This window comes from Brachycentrus maculatus, unplaced genomic scaffold, assembly GCF_059751285.1.
Source record: "Brachycentrus maculatus isolate JH-2025_06_01 unplaced genomic scaffold, ASM5975128v1 h1tg000173l, whole genome shotgun sequence".
In the NCBI taxonomy this organism is placed as follows: Eukaryota; Metazoa; Arthropoda; class Insecta; order Trichoptera; family Brachycentridae; genus Brachycentrus; species Brachycentrus maculatus.
In genome coordinates, this window is record NW_028280926.1 from 2,682,009 (window position 1) to 2,702,500 (window position 20,492).

General features: G+C 30.4%; 2 protein-coding genes across 4 annotated transcripts in view; both read right to left on the reverse strand.

The window, feature by feature from the left end:
* Positions 1–1,322, reverse strand: part of LOC148308221 (uncharacterized) — a 32,510-nt gene extending 31,188 nt beyond the window's left edge. Inside the window, exon 1 of the mRNA XM_088262173.1 lies at positions 1,127–1,322. Coding sequence (XP_088118299.1) covers positions 1,127–1,142 — 16 coding nt within the window. The 5' untranslated portion in view covers positions 1,143–1,322. The remainder of the gene's footprint in view (positions 1–1,126) is intronic.
* A 5,310-nt stretch (positions 1,323–6,632) lies between these two features.
* The window catches only part of LOC148308225 (uncharacterized), a 68,806-nt gene continuing 54,946 nt past the window's right edge, over positions 6,633–20,492 (reverse strand). Inside the window, exons 9-15 of one of the 3 annotated variants that reach the window (XM_088262155.1) lie at positions 18,746–19,065; positions 17,656–17,866; positions 16,500–16,714; positions 15,443–15,628; positions 14,087–14,684; positions 10,339–10,395; positions 6,633–8,428 (exon numbers count right to left, since the gene is read on the reverse strand). In XM_088262155.1, the coding sequence (XP_088118281.1) occupies positions 10,340–10,395; positions 14,087–14,684; positions 15,443–15,628; positions 16,500–16,714; positions 17,656–17,866; positions 18,746–19,065 (1,586 nt within the window). In that variant the 3' untranslated portion in view covers positions 6,633–8,428; position 10,339. The remainder of the gene's footprint in view (positions 8,429–10,338; positions 10,396–14,086; positions 14,685–15,442; positions 15,629–16,499; positions 16,715–17,655; positions 17,867–18,745; positions 19,066–20,492) is intronic. The other 2 variants (XM_088262154.1, XM_088262153.1) reach the window with 2 other exon arrangements.

Below are 20,492 nucleotides of genomic sequence, written 5' to 3' on the forward strand. Positions count from 1 at the left end.
AAAATAACAAAAATTAATGGAATCTCCTCAATATTTGGTCGTTTAATCGAATTGTGAAATATAATTAAACTTATTTTTATTTTTAATTCAACTAATATATATATATTTTTAATTGTAACAATATAAATTGTTAAATGGGTGGAATTTTCTGAAGACTAGTCCGATGATGTCGGTAACAATGAAATCCAAAAGCTAATTAAAAAAATAAGTCAAAAAATTTATTCCGTGGAATATTAATTTCTTATATAAAGTGCGTTTACACCAAGAAATGTTGATTTAGAACTTAAATTTAATGAATGTTTATCTAATTAAATATAACAATAATGGACAATACCGAGATGTTTCTGAGATAAACAGAAAAAATGAGGTTTTTTAGATTATGCAATAAAGAAGATCTGGGAATATAAGATTAGAAAGAAAAGCAAAAGCAAAATTGCATAATTGCCTTTTGTATAAAGGAAGTCAAATACACAAGGAAATTAAAAATAAACAACCAAAATAAATGAAACTATTTTTGATTAAAACGAACAATATATAGAAGAGAAATATTGATGTAAATGTGTTGATTTTAATGAATTATTATCAAAGCATTAAAAACAAGGATAAAGTTTACATTTAAGTTATAAATAAATTTTAATATGACACATCCTATAAGACAATGTATGTGTACCATATATATGTATATATATATATATATATATATATATATATATATATATATATATATATATATATATATATATATATACATATTTATATATATATATATATATATATATATATATATATATATATATATATATATATATATATATATATATATATATATACATATATATATATATACATATATATATATATATATATATATATATATATATATATATATATATATATATATATATATATATATATATATATATATATATATATATATATATATATATATATATATATATATATATATATATATATATATATGTATATATACCATACACACATACGCATGGGTGTGTACAAAGAAATAAACACAAATATAAGTTGAAAATCTTATGATACAAAGTACGTGTGTAGGCCGTTGTAAAAAACTATTTTTTTACACAAAAGATCTATTTTACTTCCTCACCTGATTTCAACTCCATTGTCCGCTGGCCCCAGATCAACAAGTAATATTGATTCTACTTATTTTAAATATATATTTAATGCACTGTAACATCCGATACATAAATGTCAAAATAAAATTTGTAAGTGAGGTTAGGTTTGCCGCCTTAAAATAATCCTATTCCCGCCAGGTGCGCGCGCAACTCGAACTATTCTGCTATTCAAAAGTTTGTTCCATTCGTTTTATATTACGTGCTAGCCGCGATGGCCTGTATCGAAACAGTCGTTTCTTGTGACAATCGTTCAGGTAAATTAGAAGCACGAGTAAAAGGGCATAGATCATTTGTTTCGTGGTCTTTTCTTTTAAAGCGATTTTTGCGGAGGAGCCTTCTACTGGCTAATTAACAATGTATACTTTCTCAGTGCAGTTCAGGTATAACAGTAAGGTCTTCTCAATATTGTACAGGGTAAACATAAAAATGGTGAATTTAAATTCAGTTATGGTTTCTAATTGCATTTCTTAAAAATCTATTGTAATCTTAGCTTTGTATGTATTGTAGAATTAAAATAATAATAATAATAATTTAATAATACTCTATTTTAAACCAATTAAAAATGTTCAAAAACCAAAGATAGATATTACTATATAAAATCACTAAATCGGCATATTGGAGCTTTTTATTTCATGTATAATTGCAAAATATAATTATCAATTTTTGGTGAAATTTTCATTATATACAATATATTTTTTATAAATAACTATAAATGCAGGTACAGTAATAATAATGGTTCGAATAACATCATTAATCAGCCTTAAAATAATATTTCCTCTTCTGCCCCTATCTACACTCAAGTGGTGCATAGGGCACCGAATCGACATAGTGTCAACTAGATCGTGATTATATGAAGACAGGAGAGAAATATATATGATAAATTCATGATGATACTGATGATGTAAGTGAGGTAGCTCTTGATGAAGGAAATTACTGCTTTATAGAAAAATGTGTGCAACAGGAATAGTATTAAGGTAGAGAAAGAAGAATAGCCTAATGGCTACAGCACTCAAAATTGCTTACCAGTACTCGTACTAGCTTTTGAAAATTGTATACTGTTAATTTACACGATTTCCAATAGAGGTACCTAACTTATTATGATTATTGTAGACAAATATATATAAAATATCTAAAAATAATATTGTAGTATATTTCTTTATAAATATTTTTTACTTATTTGTTTCCAATGGGTAGGTGGTACAAAGGCTTCTTTCTTCAGGAAATTACTTCGTTAAAAAATGTACAACAGGAAATGAATGCCTTACCTTTTTTACTAATGGTCTTCATTTTGCATTTTCCAATTCTGTTAATTTCTTTTTAAATCTCCGGTACCGCTAAGAAGAGAATGACCGCGTTTAGTACCATCTTACGTCTTAAAGCAGTAAAGACGGCTAGGAAATTAAGGCTGTTGGTAAAAAATAGAGTGCATTTGATGTAATATTTTTATTAATCCTATGCAATCAAAACGACCTTTTGATGAATTCTCTATATCCTGCTTTTGAATCTTGAAAACAAGTCTGACCTTATGTCTGAGATTGAGTTATATCATAAATGAATACAAGGAGTTCACAAAATACGTATCACTTACATAATATATTTTGTATATTAAAAGCACTGTTAACTTTGTGGTATGGTAATATAACACCCTCCTTATCATTCAATTTTCACTTTGTGTAATACCACTTTAGTTAAAGTGGTATTACATAAAGTGAACGATGAATGATAAGAAGAGTGTTAACATTCATAAAACTTTATTTAATTTAACTTCTGCTTTCCTTTTTTGTTTATGATAAATAATCCAAAGAAAATTTATTGTTAACACAAAGTTCTAAATTTATATATTTATTAATTTTATTAAGCTTTTAATTGAAGACCTTGGGACGAAAACAACAAATATCAATTTTTTTGACTAATTTTTATGATAAGATATTATTTTTAAGTTAATATATAAAATAAAATCATATGTCCCTTCAATCAGCTGTGATAAATATGTTTTGCTTTCTAATATGCTAAAAAATATATGTGATTATGTATATATATATATATATATATATATATATATATATATATATATATAACACCTCCTGAAAAATGGTATTGAGACATTATGTATGCTTTTTAGCCCAGTTGTTTGAATGAGTACAGACCAATTATCCCTGACCAACTATGTATTGTTGAAATGAAAATAAAGATAGGGATAGCGAAGTCAAATTAGTCACGCTTAACAAGATATGGAATTATCGAGGAATCTCTTTAACATCATAATGGGAGTTGGTGGGTTTTAATATTTTAATCAATTTTGAAACATTATTCTTGAATCACTTCACTAGAGACATCGATTGGTGAGATGAAAGAAGCTTTTTATTGAGCAGAAACTCTTTTTATTAGTATATGAGGTCCGAATCCTGGATTATAAGCACACACATGAGAAAATATCATTTTCATTTTTATTATTTGCGCTTATAATTTGACCAGATAATTTAGAAGACAAGGTGATCACTCATGTGCTTCAGGGGACCAGTCCAGGGTAATATTAAATTAATATTAAACGGTAAAATCATTAATTTTCATATTTATTTTCACTCCCCCCCCCTGGGAATCGAACCCGGGACCTCCAGAACGGCAGCTTAACACGCTAATCATTACACCACGGGGTTGTTAAATTAATTGGCTGAAAAATACTATATAGTTGGTGTTTTCTACGTCTTCCATGTGTTGTAGACGTATTCTGCAAAACTTTGAAAACCGGAAAGTTTGGAAAACCCTGTTATTTGTCGCCAGCTTGAGAGCCAAAGGGGGAAAGAGAGGTCACCTGTATGCACTTAAATGGAGTATAGTGCATCGCATTGGGTCGATGTGGTGTTAAAATCATTGCAACGTAGTATTCTCATTTAAATTTATTTTACCATAAACCCTTTATGAACGAAAGAATCTTCAGAATATTAGACCTGCGCTTCAGGTCATTGAATTTAAGAGTAATATATATTTTAAAGTGTCTTATTCTCTTTGCTCATCCTAACTCATCTTCTTTGTTGACTGGTTAGGGTCAGCTCTCCTCGTCCTCAGGTTGTAGGTTCCCCTATCATATACAGCATCACGTACGTCATGCCTTTGAATCATGTTATCTTTCTGTAGCATCCATATTTTTTTTGGTCTTCCTCTAGATGTCTTTCGAGGAAGATCCATGGCGATCGCCTGGTTTACAATATGTTCAGGTTCTCTCCGTCATACGTGCCCATACTATCTCAATTGCCTTTCTTCTACCTTACTATTGATACAAGTTACGTCCAGGCTTCTGTGAATGCGTGGACTATTTATTTTATCTCTAAGAGACAATCCAGCTGACCATCTAAGCATTCGCATATCAGCAGTTTCTAGTGTACGTGTAATGAAAAAAATGGAGTGATTTATATTAATATTTTTATTTTTCAATGTTTTAATAGTAATTGTAACATAAATGTGGAATTGTTTAATTGGCTTTATTATTATTATTGTAACTGTTTTTGTTTATGTAATGTAATGTTTATTATTGTTGATGTATTTTTTCATTATTATATAATTTTTAATTCCCGAACAAATAAAAAAAAATATTTCAACATACATGAAGAAGAATATAGTAATCTGGATATTTACCCGGCTTACGACCTGTCAAAGGCTGGTTTCAGTGATCATTTTACACACGTATACCATTCGCCATTCTACCCATGATTGACAACCACACTTTTCATGTTTCGGATGTTATTAAAGGGAATTTGAAAGAAGATAGAAATGTAGAAGTGTGAGCATACGGGGTATTTGATTGGCTAAAGTGATCACTTTATATACTCGTGTAACATTGACTATTCTACCCATTATTGCATTAATTTTTTAACATCACAGTTCGTAACCTTTTGGAAGCTCATCTTCCATCTTCTTTCATTTAAACGAAAGATGTTTCATCTTAAGTCGAGGCACCCAAAAGGTTGAGATCTATTCAAAAGTATTTCAAGATGAATGAAAAAATCCCAAACATGTATAAAATATTGCAAGGAGATTTATGCATTTAAACATGTGGTTAAAGAAAAAGGCTTTAAGTATTGTTGACATACCCTTACCTTTTTGGTAAGACCCTTCCGGATTACCTAGAAATCACATGCTATTTCTAAGAATAGGGAACTCCGTCTTTTAAAGGGGTTAAACATTGGAATATTTTTAATTCCTAGTGATTCTACAACTTCAAAAAGGATTTTTGACACACCAGAAATAATAAGTGAATTAAAAAGTTTTTTTCCGTTTTTTTTTATTAACATAATATAATTACGCATAAGATAACAAAATCTACGCAAATAAAAATACTTATGTTCGTTGGCTCAAAATCTTAAAGCTCCTAAAGTTATTCACCGTTTACTTATGAAGGAGGCATAGATGAAGAAGAGGTCTGAGTATTTACAGGTAAAGTCTTTGTATTTACAGGGCTTATGAACTTAACCAGCCTATGAATGGTTGTAAGTCCTGTAAATATTCAGACTTCCATATTCTTTTTCATAAGAGTTGAAATGTCAATAATGTAAAAATAACTAATAAGTGGAGAAAACCCAGATTTTTGAATAAGTATTTGGACACACTCAAAACGTTGTACATGGTGATGAGTGAAAAATTACTTAGATTTAGCTTGACCCCCCTGGGAATCAAACCCGTGGTCTACAGGTAGCTAAACGTGACAATCATTACACTGCGGATGCGGGAAACAGGGGTAAAAAGTATTATTGGGGTTATTTTTTTTACTAAAAACCATTGAAAGAAGGTGTTCAGAAATAATGAATACATTGTAATTGTTGTAATAAATGTTTATTCCTTCGTTTAGACAACTTACATAAGTACTATGTCTAAAAGTCTTTATGAATACATTTGTTTTAAGTTGGTCTTACATTTTGTGGAGTCAAAAAATACCTGGTCTGTTTGTGGTTTGATCGTCTACAGAAAACGATACATCGGTCTTCTTTTGTGACGTAACATTTTCAAGGTTGCAATTTTAAAATTTTGACTGGTTTTGGTTCGATAATGAGCTGACCAAATACAATTTAGGCCGTACCACATTTCGCGGTCAAATTCTAGTAGACAACAGTTTGTTTTTTTTTTAAATTACAATTCTGCTCTGTAAAAAAATACAGGCCAGACAAAAAAGTTCACAATATACAACACACCTTTTATCCAACATCTTTTTGACTTGAAAAAAAATACATTTTTAAGATTGACGAAAAATTTTCACATAATTTTTGAACACATTAAAACACAGCATCGCCACTGCTTATAAATAATACACTAACGCTCGTAGCACAAAAGTTTATGAACGACAATGATTTGTTACTTTAAACTAAATCGTTAGTTAAATTAATGTGCTATCGGATTTGAACTCAATTGTTAAAATTACTTTTACTTAAGTATATAAGTATCTACTTTATTCATTTTTTTTTCGAGAATTTTTATATCGATTTCATATCGCTCACTCCTTTCAAGAACGACATAAATCAAAAATCGTCAATTTTCAGTTATGCATGTTTTCGGAATGCTCAAAAAATGTACTATATCCCAGCAAAAGAGGCATATTTTTAACATGATATTTACCCACTACAGGGCAGAAAATGTTGTTTTTGCATTTTGAAGAAAAGGTAATGTTTAATTATTTTTTTTAAATATACTAACTATTTTTCAAATGATGAAAAAACCTTCAGATTTTACATAAAAAGATGTGTAGCACAGTAAAAATTTCAAAAAGTCGCTTGATATTTATTTTTAATACATTGTATAATATTTTTTAACTTTAAAAACGTTCTCCTGAAAAATCAATTTTTTTTATTTATGACGTTCTTGAAAGGAGTGAGCGATATGTTATTCTACATATTTATTCAACTTACAATATTTACAATACATAATGAAATATAAATGCGATGTAGTTTTGTCATTTCATTTCAAAATCTGCCATTGTTTTTTTGTGAATTAGTTTGATAGATGTGGCAACGGTTTAAAATAATCAATTTATTAATCAAGCATATTATTTAAGTATTAAAAATAAAAATTGGTACGTACGTAAAATTACCATATTGTAGTCGTACAGGGGAAAATGACCAACTAACAAAATGTAAAATGTTCAGGAGGGCCATTTAAGTCATATATAAAATAAACATCAATGCAGATAGTCATTTTTAACTAGTCAATATAATATACTTCCATGTTTAAAATCCTTTGGGATTTTTCAGGGCAATATTAAGCTAGTAAGATATCAAATAGTCAATGATCACGTTTTTGTAAAAAATGCACTTGGTCACTTTCTCCTGTATGACTACGATATATATGTTTTTCTTATCGAAGACTAATGACTTAATTTTGAGTTTTCTCGTTTAGTCGGTAAACATATGCGCTACTGAATTATTCGAATTCATCATACTCGTAGCTTCGTTCCAGATTTGATCGATAAACTGTCGAGGGTTTTCTTCTATCATCATAGCTCCGTTCTTGGCTTGGTCGATATACCGGTGATAGTGGTTTTCTATCGATGTAAATTGTTTCCTCGTCTGATTCGTACACTATCGGATTGCTGGCTTGCTTTCTCTCTTGGTAGACTCTTTCCTGATCTGATCGATATAGTGTTGGGATAGTGGGTTGTTTCCTATCGTCATAAGTTCTTTGCTGGTCTGTGCGATAATCGATTGGGTTATTGACTGCAGATTTATTATCATAGTACGTTTGAGGTTGTGGCTGCGGTTGGTAGATGGTCGGGTTATTTGACTGTTCTTTAACGTTGAAGTTCGTTCGTTGTTCCGAATAATAAACAGGTGAGCTGGTAGTTTGTCGATTTGCCTCATATTTATTTTGAGGCTGATTATTGGACTGCGTGTTATAAATTTCTGGCTCTCTCGATCGGTAAGTGGTAGTTGATTGGTCCTTAGTACTATACGCAGCGGGATAATAATCTACTTTGGGAACTTGGTCTCTCTGATTCAGGTCTTGGGCTTTATAAGACTGGGTCGCTTGATAGCCAGGCTGGTAATTATTGTAACTTGCTGGAGCTTCTTGGAGTACAGTTTGTTGTGGAGGTTGTTGATATATTGCAGCTGGAACAGCTTTGAATTGAATTTTAGGGGTGGTTTGTTGCGGTGTTGGATTTCGAACACCATATCCGGAAGATACTGGCGAATTTCTTGATGGAGTTTCTTGTATCTTCGGTTTTGAAGGTTGCTGAACGTTTTGCTTGATTGTTTGAGGTACTTGAGAGTTCACAAACGCGGGTCCAAAGTCTGAAATCAGGAACATTTTTTAAAGATGTTATTTCACAAAAAGCATAAAGCATACAAATAACTTTAATGAAATCTTATTCATGCGTTGATTCGAACATGCCCTTTTTAAAACTCTTTTTTTTTTAGTTTTATGACGTTTAGTATATATGGAGAATTCAATTCTTTAATTGGAATCATCCTTAATTACTGCTACTGTTAGTAACTGTAAGACTCTCTACGACTTGGAAAACAATTTTATGCTGATAGGAGTAGTATTGATAATACTAACAGGAACAGTTAAGAATAGCGCCCAAGTAAACAACCTGAATAGAGAGGAGACCAAAAAAAAGTTAACCAAGTCCTTTCAAAACCTTGACTTCAACTTAGCACAGGATCGGGAGGAATTGAGACGAAGTGTTTAACGAATGTCTGACATCCTAGAAGACCACGACGCTGAGCGTTGAAAAAATGAAGATTGCTTCTAAAATACTCAACGTTCAATTGAAAGCAGTAACAGTTGTTTAAAATAATTGAAGTTTGCCAATGTTCGTGTCTTCAATAATATTTTATCGAGCATTAAAAAATATTTTGAAAAATACTCAACTTTTCATCTTTTATTAAATTTGATTTGTTGATGGATGGATACTTTATAATGATACGTGCAAAAGCATCAGTCAAGACATTTTTTTTCTCTTTTTTTTATAATTCAAGCCACGCTTTACCACAGACAAAAATTGCTTAATATGGTTTTTAGGATGAAACTGCATTCTGAATGATTAAGTTGCGTGATATGTAAACAAAACGTTTAATTAAATGAATATATATATTTTTTTAAATACAGAAATCAATGTTTTTTTTTTCCAAGAAACAAACATATTCGACAGTAAAAAAAATCACAAAAAATAATAAATTGATACATCGCTCACTCCTTTCAAGAACGTCATAAATAAAAAATCATCAATTTTCAGTTGTGCATGTTTTTGGAATGTCCAGAAAATGTACTATATCCCAGCAAAAGAGGCATATCTTTAACTTAATATTTACCCGCTACAAGGCAGAAAATGTTGTTTTTACATTTTGTAGAAAAGGTATTGTTTAATTATTTTTTTAACTATACTTAATATTTTTCAAATTGAGAAAAAACCTTCAGGTTTTACCTAAAAATATCAATAAGTGGCACAGTAAAAAGTTCAATTGTTTATATTTTTAATATTGTGTTATATTTTTAAACTTTAAAAACGTTCTCCTGAAAAATCAAGTTTTTTGATTTATGACGTTCTTGAAAGGAGTGAGCGACATGTTCTCTTGTATCAATCAATTTTCTTTTGTAGTTTTAATAACACTTTTTTATTAATTGTACACTTTAACCTACAAATGCCAGGCCATAAGCCCTAAGATGGTCTGAATTCCACCTTCTTTCATATAAAAATTCGATAAATGTTTCTCAAGTTAAAACACCTATAGTAAAGAAACGTGTTTTGTTTATATTGATTTCGAACGCATGCGGTTCTTAGTGAATGTATGGAACCAGAAAATTTATGATATTTTAAATTAAATTTAACTAAATGACAGTGGATATAATACGGCTGTCCAAACTTTGCATTTTTGGACTAAGTAGGTTCTACTAAGTCCAAAAATTAAATAAAAAACTACTACAAAAAAATGTCCCTTACTGGACAGCCGAATAGGTGAGGATCAACTTTATCTCTTTTTATGTATGGTATTTTTATTCCAAGATCAAATATCGTCAGGATTTTTGAATACGGGTATAAATGAGCTTGTCATGCATTCTTTGATGCAGTATGGAAAACTCTATATGATATTTAATCTTTTTAAATTTTAATTGATATTGATATTTTTATTTTATTTTCAATCAAAGCGATGACGAATTTCCCAGTGCAATGCAATGCGAAATAATAAACTGCACATACTTTACAAATAGTTTTCAGCTCCTTTACTTCTTCCGAAATGAAATTTTCCTTTAGTACCTATTATCACATAAAATACAATATTAAATAATAAATTCAGACATGATTAATTCAATATAAATATGCATAAAAATAAATTTAGGACTTCCTCATTATCTCCTCTTTGGTTCGCTTCTTCTATGGCCTTGAAAACGATTATTGCAGACAATTTATTTTACTTATTTTCAGTATTATTAATTTAATCGAAACATCCAAAGAATATATTTGTATCTGCACAAAATAGTGTTTGAGGTAAGTGATTCTAAATTTTATATAAAAAGTTCCTTTATTGAATAAGAAAAAAATATTAACCAAGTACAATTTCGACAATTTATTTATTATATGCAGTGTTGCAATTTTGTAAAAACAAGTGTGCAGTTTGATCGGAACTTTCGCATTTATTAATTTAACTTTTTGTTTTGAGAGGTAAGTACTTAACGTATGTAATCGATAACTGAAATTTGATATTCGTCTTGTATTTCGATTTATTTGTAACTAAATACTTACATACATTTTCCTGTACACCGAAAACACTATTAAACATATGTAAATAAAACTGTTGAGATTTCAGAAGTGGTGTCTGTGTTTTTAATTAGCAGATGTAACCAAAATCAGTGAAAAATTAAAAGTGACTCTTTTCGTTTTGAATTTTTTCGATGATGCTTATTTCATACATTGTTTTCGTATTTCACCATTTGAGCACCTATCGTACATCATCTCGCCAAATTTGTTTGAAAGATCACATTTGGACAGCATTCAGTCTACATTAATTCTTCTTTTGCCAACTCCATTATATAATTTCATACATTTGGGTTGGTAGTACCAAGGACTTTATATTGTACTGCCAGTTTAAATTCCACTGTTAGGCTTTTATTTGCCACAACTGATTTCAGTATACTATTCACTCTCCATTTTTTATCTTCATCAATCTTTTCATCTCTGGAAAACGTTCTTCCCAAATATATGAAATCATCTACCAGTTCCATAATGTCTTCATTTACTACTATTTTACATCCAAATATATTTTCATCTCTTTTAAAAACCAAGTCCTTATATTTTTTAACGTTCGTCAGTAAATCATCTTTGTTACCAGCGCCTGCAGATATTCCCTACTATCGGTAAGAAGAACTGCATCGTCACCACACAAAAAGCAAAAGACAGTGAAAAATAACATTTTAGCTCCCATATTAACATTTCAGTTCATTCATGCAATTATCCATGTATATATTAAATAGCCTCGACGACATTACACATCCCTGTTTGACACCATTAAAACTGCTAAACCAAGATGCGTTGCATGAGATACACCGTAATACTCACATTAAATTTACATGAATCATTTCACACTCATTGTGGAAATAATCAAACATAGTAGGTTTATTTGATTTAAATTTTTTAAATGGATGCAAAATATGAAATTTTCGCGTTTTTTCTTCTTTTTTTAGGACCACATAAAAACAATAGAACAATGTTTTTCTTCAGTTTGATGTAATACGCCATGCACCTTGAGTTATGATTAAAAATAAAATATACATATATGATAAATACAGGCCAATATCCCAATATATTGTAAAATATTTTGAAATAAGTAGTAGACAGTAGGGTTTCTGGAAAATCTTTAATATTTAATTTTTTTGTTAGTATGATTTATTTTCGAAGTTGTTGATAGAAGGAAGAAAATATGAAAGACAGTTGAATACTATAAAATAAGTTTTATTAATAATAACGTTATAACTAGATCACAGAATTTCTCACGGAATTTAAATGTTACTATAATATTTTACATCAAAAGTCAATACAAGTACATAGAATGTAGAGGAATTATACGTATATTATTTATTAAGCAGATATAATATAAAATTACTATAATTATAAAATATGTAGAAAAAGTCAAATTATTTAATATGTATTCGTAACGAATATTAATTCTTCGGCTTAAAAACCAAAACAAAAAATCACAAAACATTAAAAGAGTTTTTTTTTATTTGAGGACTACAAATAAGGATCATTTCAAGTTACACACTTATTATTGTTTCGTATTTCTCAACTTTTATAGTTCATTATTGAAAATAAATATTCGAATGACACTAATTTGCAAACAAGAAAGACAAATCGTGGTAGAAATATATTATAAAATGGAATCCACCTCTTTTATTTCCAATTTTTACTATCTTCAAATATAAACATACATTTTCTTTTGTATATTGATTTTGTATTTTCTTTATGGAATAATGTGATGATTGAAATATATAAAAAAATAACACTTGTATTCTACCGCTTTTTTGGTTTATTGATATAAAAACGACTAGTTTCGAGAATCTCATATCATCAATTTCATCTGTAGTTCCTGAGAGGCAAGTAGTGTTGTCTTTGATAAAATCTATAAATTAGTCATGTACAAATGTTTTATTTATTATATTTTTAGAATTTATCTTCAGAATCTTTGAATATTTTTGATACCCTTGTGATTTTTTTGTTTTGATTTATAGAGAGAAGAATTTGTTTTACCGAATACATAAATAAATATTTTTACTTAAATATGGAAAAAGGCACCAGTATTAAAAAAAACACCCAATACATAAAATGACACCAATATAGCTATGTAGTTCTTTGTAGAAATAAATAATATTACAACTAAAAACAGAATATCATCTGTCATGTCTACAATGTAATTACAATTATTGAGTTATAAAATATACTTATTCTACCTTTCTAAATATGATATTTTCATACTTAATAATTATAATGAATCTCAATTGAATGCAGCAGAATATTATTCGACTTTTTCACTACCCTTAAATAAAATTTCGTAAAACCTCCATGTGTATTTACAATGAAACATTTTAAATACACACGAATAAAATAATTTTCTATTTATTTTTAATAAACGTGATTTATTTCTTAAAAATTAAATACTCCATTTAGTTCTGATACAAATTTTAATGTCAAAATTTTTCTAAATTGTTAATTTTTTGGTGTCATAGGAACAAGTATACTGCCAAACGTGGCCAATTGTTATATTTTCACTTTTTTATTATAAAATATCTGCTTTGAAAAGCCAAAAATAAACCGTTACATAAATTGTAGTTTACACTATATTGAGGGTATTTTACTATTTAAAAATCCTAAATAGTTTTTACGAGACCGAATTCATTTTCCACCTTTTCTCAGTAAATAATACGTGAATTTATAGTTTTGTAGTAAAACCAACGATACAATGTTTTATAGAAATCTCCAAAATGTCTTTAACATTTTGAAAAGGTCGTACAAATCTATAATTTTAGTGATAATAGTCGGATAGTAATTAACTATGTATAATTTAAGTAATATTTACATTAATATATAGACACTGGGAGAGGTAAAATCTCTAACCTACAACATCTGCATTCTTGTTCCATCAAGAACAAGGTACTAATAATGTCATGGTGATGTTGCCATGCGGGCATTAGATTATTTTCTAAACCTAATTTACTCTATGATTTTGTGAATAAAATGGAATCGCTGTTAGCTATCGCTTCCACGTACGCTCGGTCGGAGTTATTCTGGATGACCAAAGCAAATACAGGATCAGGCCTTCCCTGACTGGAGAAGCTAGGATTTTGGGGTGAAGATGATCCCAAGTTTCGATGAATAGCCCCCTGGTTGGAAGATTGCGATGATGGTGGATTCGAATGAGTAAGCACGTTTGTATTCTCATCGTTCGCCCACTTACCTGAGTTTGTATTGGGACCCTGGAAATTGTAACTGCTCGGCTGTGCTGGTTGTTGGCTTCCAGCTGAGTACTGAGTATTCGGCGGATTATAAACAGGTCTAGTAGAAGATTCTACGTTAGGATTGCTATTGTAGGGTTTTCGGATTCCGGGATTGTTATCGTTGGTTCCTAGGTTGTGGACATTTCCTTGGTTGTGAACATTTCCTTGGTTGTGGACATTTCCTTGGTTGTGAACATTCCCTTGGTTGTTAGTGTTTCTATTACTTTGGATGTTATTCACTGGGCGTTGAGTCGTTCTCACAGGCGTTGGCGCCAGAGGAACTTCGTCGGGTTTATTGACTCGTCCGCCGAAGATAATTGCGCCGGTGCTGACATCTCTGATGAAGAAGAGGAACGGATGGTTGATATTCATGGTGTCTACGGTTCCACCCATGAGAGGTACAACCATGGCTCCTGTGACAGCGGCCGCAATAGCCCCCTTTTCGTTTACTTCTATATAAGTCTTGTGGACTACTTTATTGACTTGTGGGCTCTGTCCAATGTCGATTACAATTCCGGACAGGTTCGCAGTTGGTGCGAATATCTCTCTGATTCCAACCTGTAAAGAAAAAATAAATTGATTAGTTCGAATGGAAATATGATATTAAAAAAATGATAACGCTACAGTCATACAGACGGAAATAAATATTTGAGAACACTGACGAAACACAACACATTTCCTTATTTTCTTACTCATCTTTAAATCTACAATCTTATCTACATTTTAAGATTATGACAACATTAACATCCTGGATTTCAAGTGTCGATATTTTGGAGAAGATTGTGTAATATAATAGATAAAAAAGAACAAGGATATTTAAGTAAACTTTACGTTGTGAAATAAGAAGCTTAATGGACAAATTCTCAAGACAACTTCAAGACCATTAAAAAAATGTAAAATTATATTTTTTGTTACATAAAATATTTCAATAACAAAATTTGACCTAATTGATTGTCAATTAAAGAAACTAAACCAAGTAAATATAGCAACTAAATAGAATGAAAATATTCTAATATTATTTTGATTTGTTTATTTGTAGGTATAGTATTGCTTTTATCAAAGCTCTTCTACTATTTATTATACAAAAACATTAAATAACACAAACCGAAAAACGTGTACTTGAGTGATATTGCATCGTATTATTTATTGATTTGGAATTTAGTTCGTGAAACAATATTAAATACAAAAATAAATAATAAAAAATAAAATAAAAACTTTTATTAAAATAAGACCATTTTCGAATTTATCAATCTAAATAACGAGAACGCATGTTCTCATCTACAGGTGAAAATTCAAAAGAATAGTATGAGGCTCACCTTTTTGAGTACTTCGGTTATTTCTGTCTCAAACCCAATCTTGAATTTGGGCATCGATAGCTGCACTTCAGTTTTCTGCATCTTACTCAATATATCTTGGAACTTCACGTGCCTCAAATCTCTAACTACTGAATCCACTTCCCCCTTCTCTTTCGGCAACAAAATCAGCATAGAGAATTTACCACCCTGCAAATAATATAAATCACGCTGTATAAACACAGATTTTAAACAATTATTGAATAGTATTCGTCCTAATTTATTAAATATTTCAATAAATTTTGAATGATTAAATCTTGATTTATCTTAAAGTTGTATGTTTCATTTGTGTAATTTAAAAACTTTTTCACGTTACGTATATCCATACCTAATTTTCAACTTTAATTTAATGACGTGTTACGGTCCGTGGTTAGTATCACGGATTCAAAGTCAGAGTTTCTAGACTCAAATCCACTCTACCATAGTTTGAAACTTATTTTTAATAATGATCGACTTTGTCTCACTAAAATGTATTTGATAAAAGCACAAAAAATATAAATTAAAACGTAAATTGGGTAAACTCTCGCAAAACGGAATTTGAATGCGTTAAAAATCAAAGTACATCATACGAATGTTTAATCATCATTAGTAATCTTGCATTGAATGACCACTTAAACCAACCCATGGCATATGGTAAGCCTTAGTAGGAATAGCAGGTAGGAACACGTTAATTGTAGTAAATAAGGGCTACGTATTAATTTTATATTGTACGAATATTAAAATGAATATGAGCATGTCTTATAAGGTAATTCGATATATGTATATGGATATACCTCGTTAGGTTATTGCGTTAATCAATATATAAACACACCTTGTAAGTTTATTCAAAATGTGAATATAAACATACCTTCTAAGGTAATTTAAAATATGGAGATATCTTGTAAAGTAATTCAATAATTGAATATGAACATACCTTGTTAGGTAAATCAATATATGAAAATGACAAAACTTTGTAAGATTTTTCAAAATATGAATATGAACACATCTAGTTAAGTAATTTGAATTATGAATATTAACATACCTTGTAAGGTAATTCAATTGCGTGTGAATTCAGCGCATCGATGTATGCAAAATTGTATTCCTCTTCAGAGTCCATCATGGCGACATAACGACAATCATCCTCAGTCGAGTAGAAACAGGTTGTCTTCGTCAATTTCGCGTCGAATGACTGCTCCCAATCTCCCTTGAAGTACAGAGCATTCGCGAGGAGCGTTATCGTGTCGTAATTGAAGTCACCTGAAAATACAAATTGGTCATCAATACATGATAAGGGTGTTCTCAACTAACTAACCATCACGCCGCTTCTCCACAGGGGTAGGCAGAAAGAATATAATATTATTTTATTGATTCAGCATTAACTTTGTGGAATGACATGATTATTTTATTAAAATTAAACACTTGAATATACCACATTAATGAGTTTTATTTTTATTTACGACTAGTTTCGAAAACGACAGTGATGTTTTCATCTTCTGGTACAATTTAAAACATCTGTCGTTTTCGAAACTCGTCGTAAATAAAAATAAAACTCATTAAAGTGGTATATTCAAGTGCTCGATTTTAATAAAAAAAATTAAAGAATATAACGCCACACCACTCGCAGAAAGAATATAACGTCATAAATCCAAAAATTTAAAAATATAACACAATGTATTAAAAATAAATAACATACCACCCTGTCTTTGAAAAAAATATTCGCCTCTTCCACATTCATGTATCTCCTCATACATACCAGCCGATAATTACAACTCCTGACCTGACCGCTATTTTTATTGGTATTTGACAAACATGCATTATCAAGTTTTTTCTGTAAAAACTGTGTTTATACAGAAAAACATGATAAGGTATGTCAAAATTATTTTTATGTGCCAAGTTTTTCTCGGTCTTTCTCTGCTCTTTTTTCCAATTATAGTCCCCTCATAATTTTATTTTACCGTTATTTCCTTACTCATTCGTTCCACATGTCCAAACCATCTCAACATACTTTCCTTATATCATAATTCGAACATCTAGCATAATTAATAATCTAGAAAGATCGTTTTTCGACTGCATTCAATCTACTTTCATTATTTTTTTGCCAACTCTTTGTTTCACTTCTATCAGGGTTGGTACCAGACTCCATTGTATACTGCTAGTTAGGCTATAGCTGTTAGGTTGTATTTTTTATGTGTACTCACCGGGGGTGACAAAGTTCTGAATAGTTTTGTGTGTAGCATCACTAATCCAACTGTTGACCATTCGAGCTGCTGCAGTAGGATTATTGAAGTCGACAGATTTTAATTCCGACTGATAATAATTTTTCAAAATCTGTTGGTACTGAGGCTTCGGAGTGAAGTTTTTATTCATGAATATTCTATTGGCACTCTCCAGAATCACTCCATTAGTAGACTGTAATTAAAACATAATATTTTTAATATTTATGGCATTTTCTTTGTAATTTGTCAATTTAATTTTTTTTACAATTTTTTTTTTTTTTAATTTATGTAAACGTATATAACCACTCACAAAGATACATACACTGAGTGCATGTTCGTCCTCGGGTCGACCAAAATTGCATGTGATCAATATTTGGTGTAGTTTTAAGTTTGTGAGTAATGCAATGGTAGTAAGGTGTAGTATCGTTTGCATGCTGGTATAGTAATTATCCTGACGAAGAGAAGGGTAGGTCTCGAAACCGGAAGACTAAAATTGTGGTGAGTGGCCATATGCTAATATTACTAACATTTTTATTAATAAAGTAAAACATATTTTATTGAGCGTGTTTAATATGTTAAGATGTGTAATGTACATATGTATGTATGTATTAAATATCAAAATTTTGGTAAATGGGTAGGACATATTGCGAGACAGGACCCCACAAGATGAACCCCTAAAATTTTGAGACGAAGACCTTGTAAGAATAAATTTTCCTTCTCCAAGCACAAATGGTTTGGACTCATTATTGCAGAAAACAGCGTAACTAATTTTAAGATTGTCTACAGTAGAAATGTCTGGATGAAATGACCAAATTAATTAAATTATTTTAAAACATTAAATAAATCAAATAAAAATGATAAGCAGTCAAAAGATTCAAAAAAGTTCCGATGACTTAGCCGCTATGGGAGATAGAAACTGGTTGCAAACAGCAACAGACTGGAAAAATTAGAAGGCTGCGGAAGAGGCCTATATTCAGCAGTGAAGGACAGAAGGTTAATGAAGAATAACAGACAAAAACACAAGCTTGGACCCCAATACTTGACGGTACGTCAAAAAAGATATTTTCATTACCTTTAAAGATTGCAAGTAATTTGAGAACAATTCTCTCGCCGCGTTCACATTCTGCGGAAGCCTCAAAGCTTTTCCAAGTTCGGCAGCACTGGCCCCTTCAGCACCCTCATAGATCATCGCAAGGGTGGCCTTTATGCTGGCCGGGGATATCATGAAGTTCCCGTTGATCTCCTGCGCAGCCACCTCGAGGAGTTCCTGGTCGAAGTAGTGGAAGCGGGCAGTGGAAGGCTCTTCAGGCTGCACCCAGCTCGGGTTGAGGGATTGTGAAAACTGTGGACTGGCGGATTCAATAGGTTGAATGTCGCTAGTTAAAACTGCTACTGAAATAAATCAAATAAAAAAGATAAATAAAAATTCCATGGGCACACTTTTTAAAAAATTGGAACTCACACAACACACTTCTTAAAAATTTGAAACTCACGCAACACACTTCTTAAAAATTTGGAACTCATATAAATACGATAAAATTCCCACATCGCTTCATTTGTGACTTTGCTGCAGTATCTATGGTTGATTTGAGTAAGCTTATTATATAACAGAGACCATTTTATTGTAAAAAGGAGCAGAGGAAGACCGAGAAAAACTTACTCCCTTCCTCACACACACACTCCCACTATTTTTTATTTTATTTTTTATCTCTTGATGTTTTTGATCGTTGTTATAACATAAATGTGGTATTGTGTAATTGTTTTTTTTTAATGTAATGTTTTTTTATTAAATACTTTTACTAAATGTAAAGCTGTACAATTCCCGAAAAAAATTAAAAATTAAAAAAAAAAACATGGCACGATCACGTTTGCCAAATACTTGTATTTGGCATACGTGATCGTGCCATGTTTGAAAGTGGTCAGGTTACGAGTCGTAACAATCGGCGGGTATGTATGAACGTGGAAGAGGCGAAGAATGTTTGCAAAGACGGAGTGGTGTGGCGTTCTGTTCTCTCTGCCTACCCCTGCGGGGAAGTGGCGTTATGGTTAGTTAGTTAGACCATTTTATTATCAAAAGTAGGCAAAACCCTTTCCGGATTACTTCACATACTGGGAAATGCCGAAAAACGTTATTTATATTTTTATTTTTATTGGACTAGTAATTTTTATCACAACATTTTTGGTGTGTACAAAGTCTTATTCGCTACTCTCCAAACTCCAAATCACGAACTACACTTAGGATTTATTTTGTACTATTTTGTACAGTAATACGGAAATACTCAAAAATTCGTTATTTCATATTTAATTGTACTTTATGAACCATATTTTTGGTTGTGTTTTATTTATTTCCTATATTTTTTACCCTTCACTATGCGTTAATGTAACAAGAAAAGTAATTAAATCGTTTTAAAAAAAATTATAATTGTGCACCTTTACATTTTTTCGCATGTTCAAAATAATTAAAAGAATTAAAATATATTAAGTGTTTAATGTGCTTGTGAGGAAGTCATTAATATTGATTACTTTAATAATTTAAGTTCTTACAAAAATTAAGAGATTCAAGGTTCAAAAATTGTGTAAATGAACATATGTAGCTGTTCTAAACACATACAAAACCTTGTTAATAGTATTTTGCTCACAAACTGAAAAATTAATTTGGAGTACTAAAAAAATATTAATCTTATTTAATTAATAAAAATGGCCAGCTTTTCTATAAATTACTTCCTTTCTGGATATTATTTACACATTTAAAAAATCTAAATATCAACCAAATTATTCACAAAATCGATGAAAGCAAATCTGCGTTTTGACACTAAGAA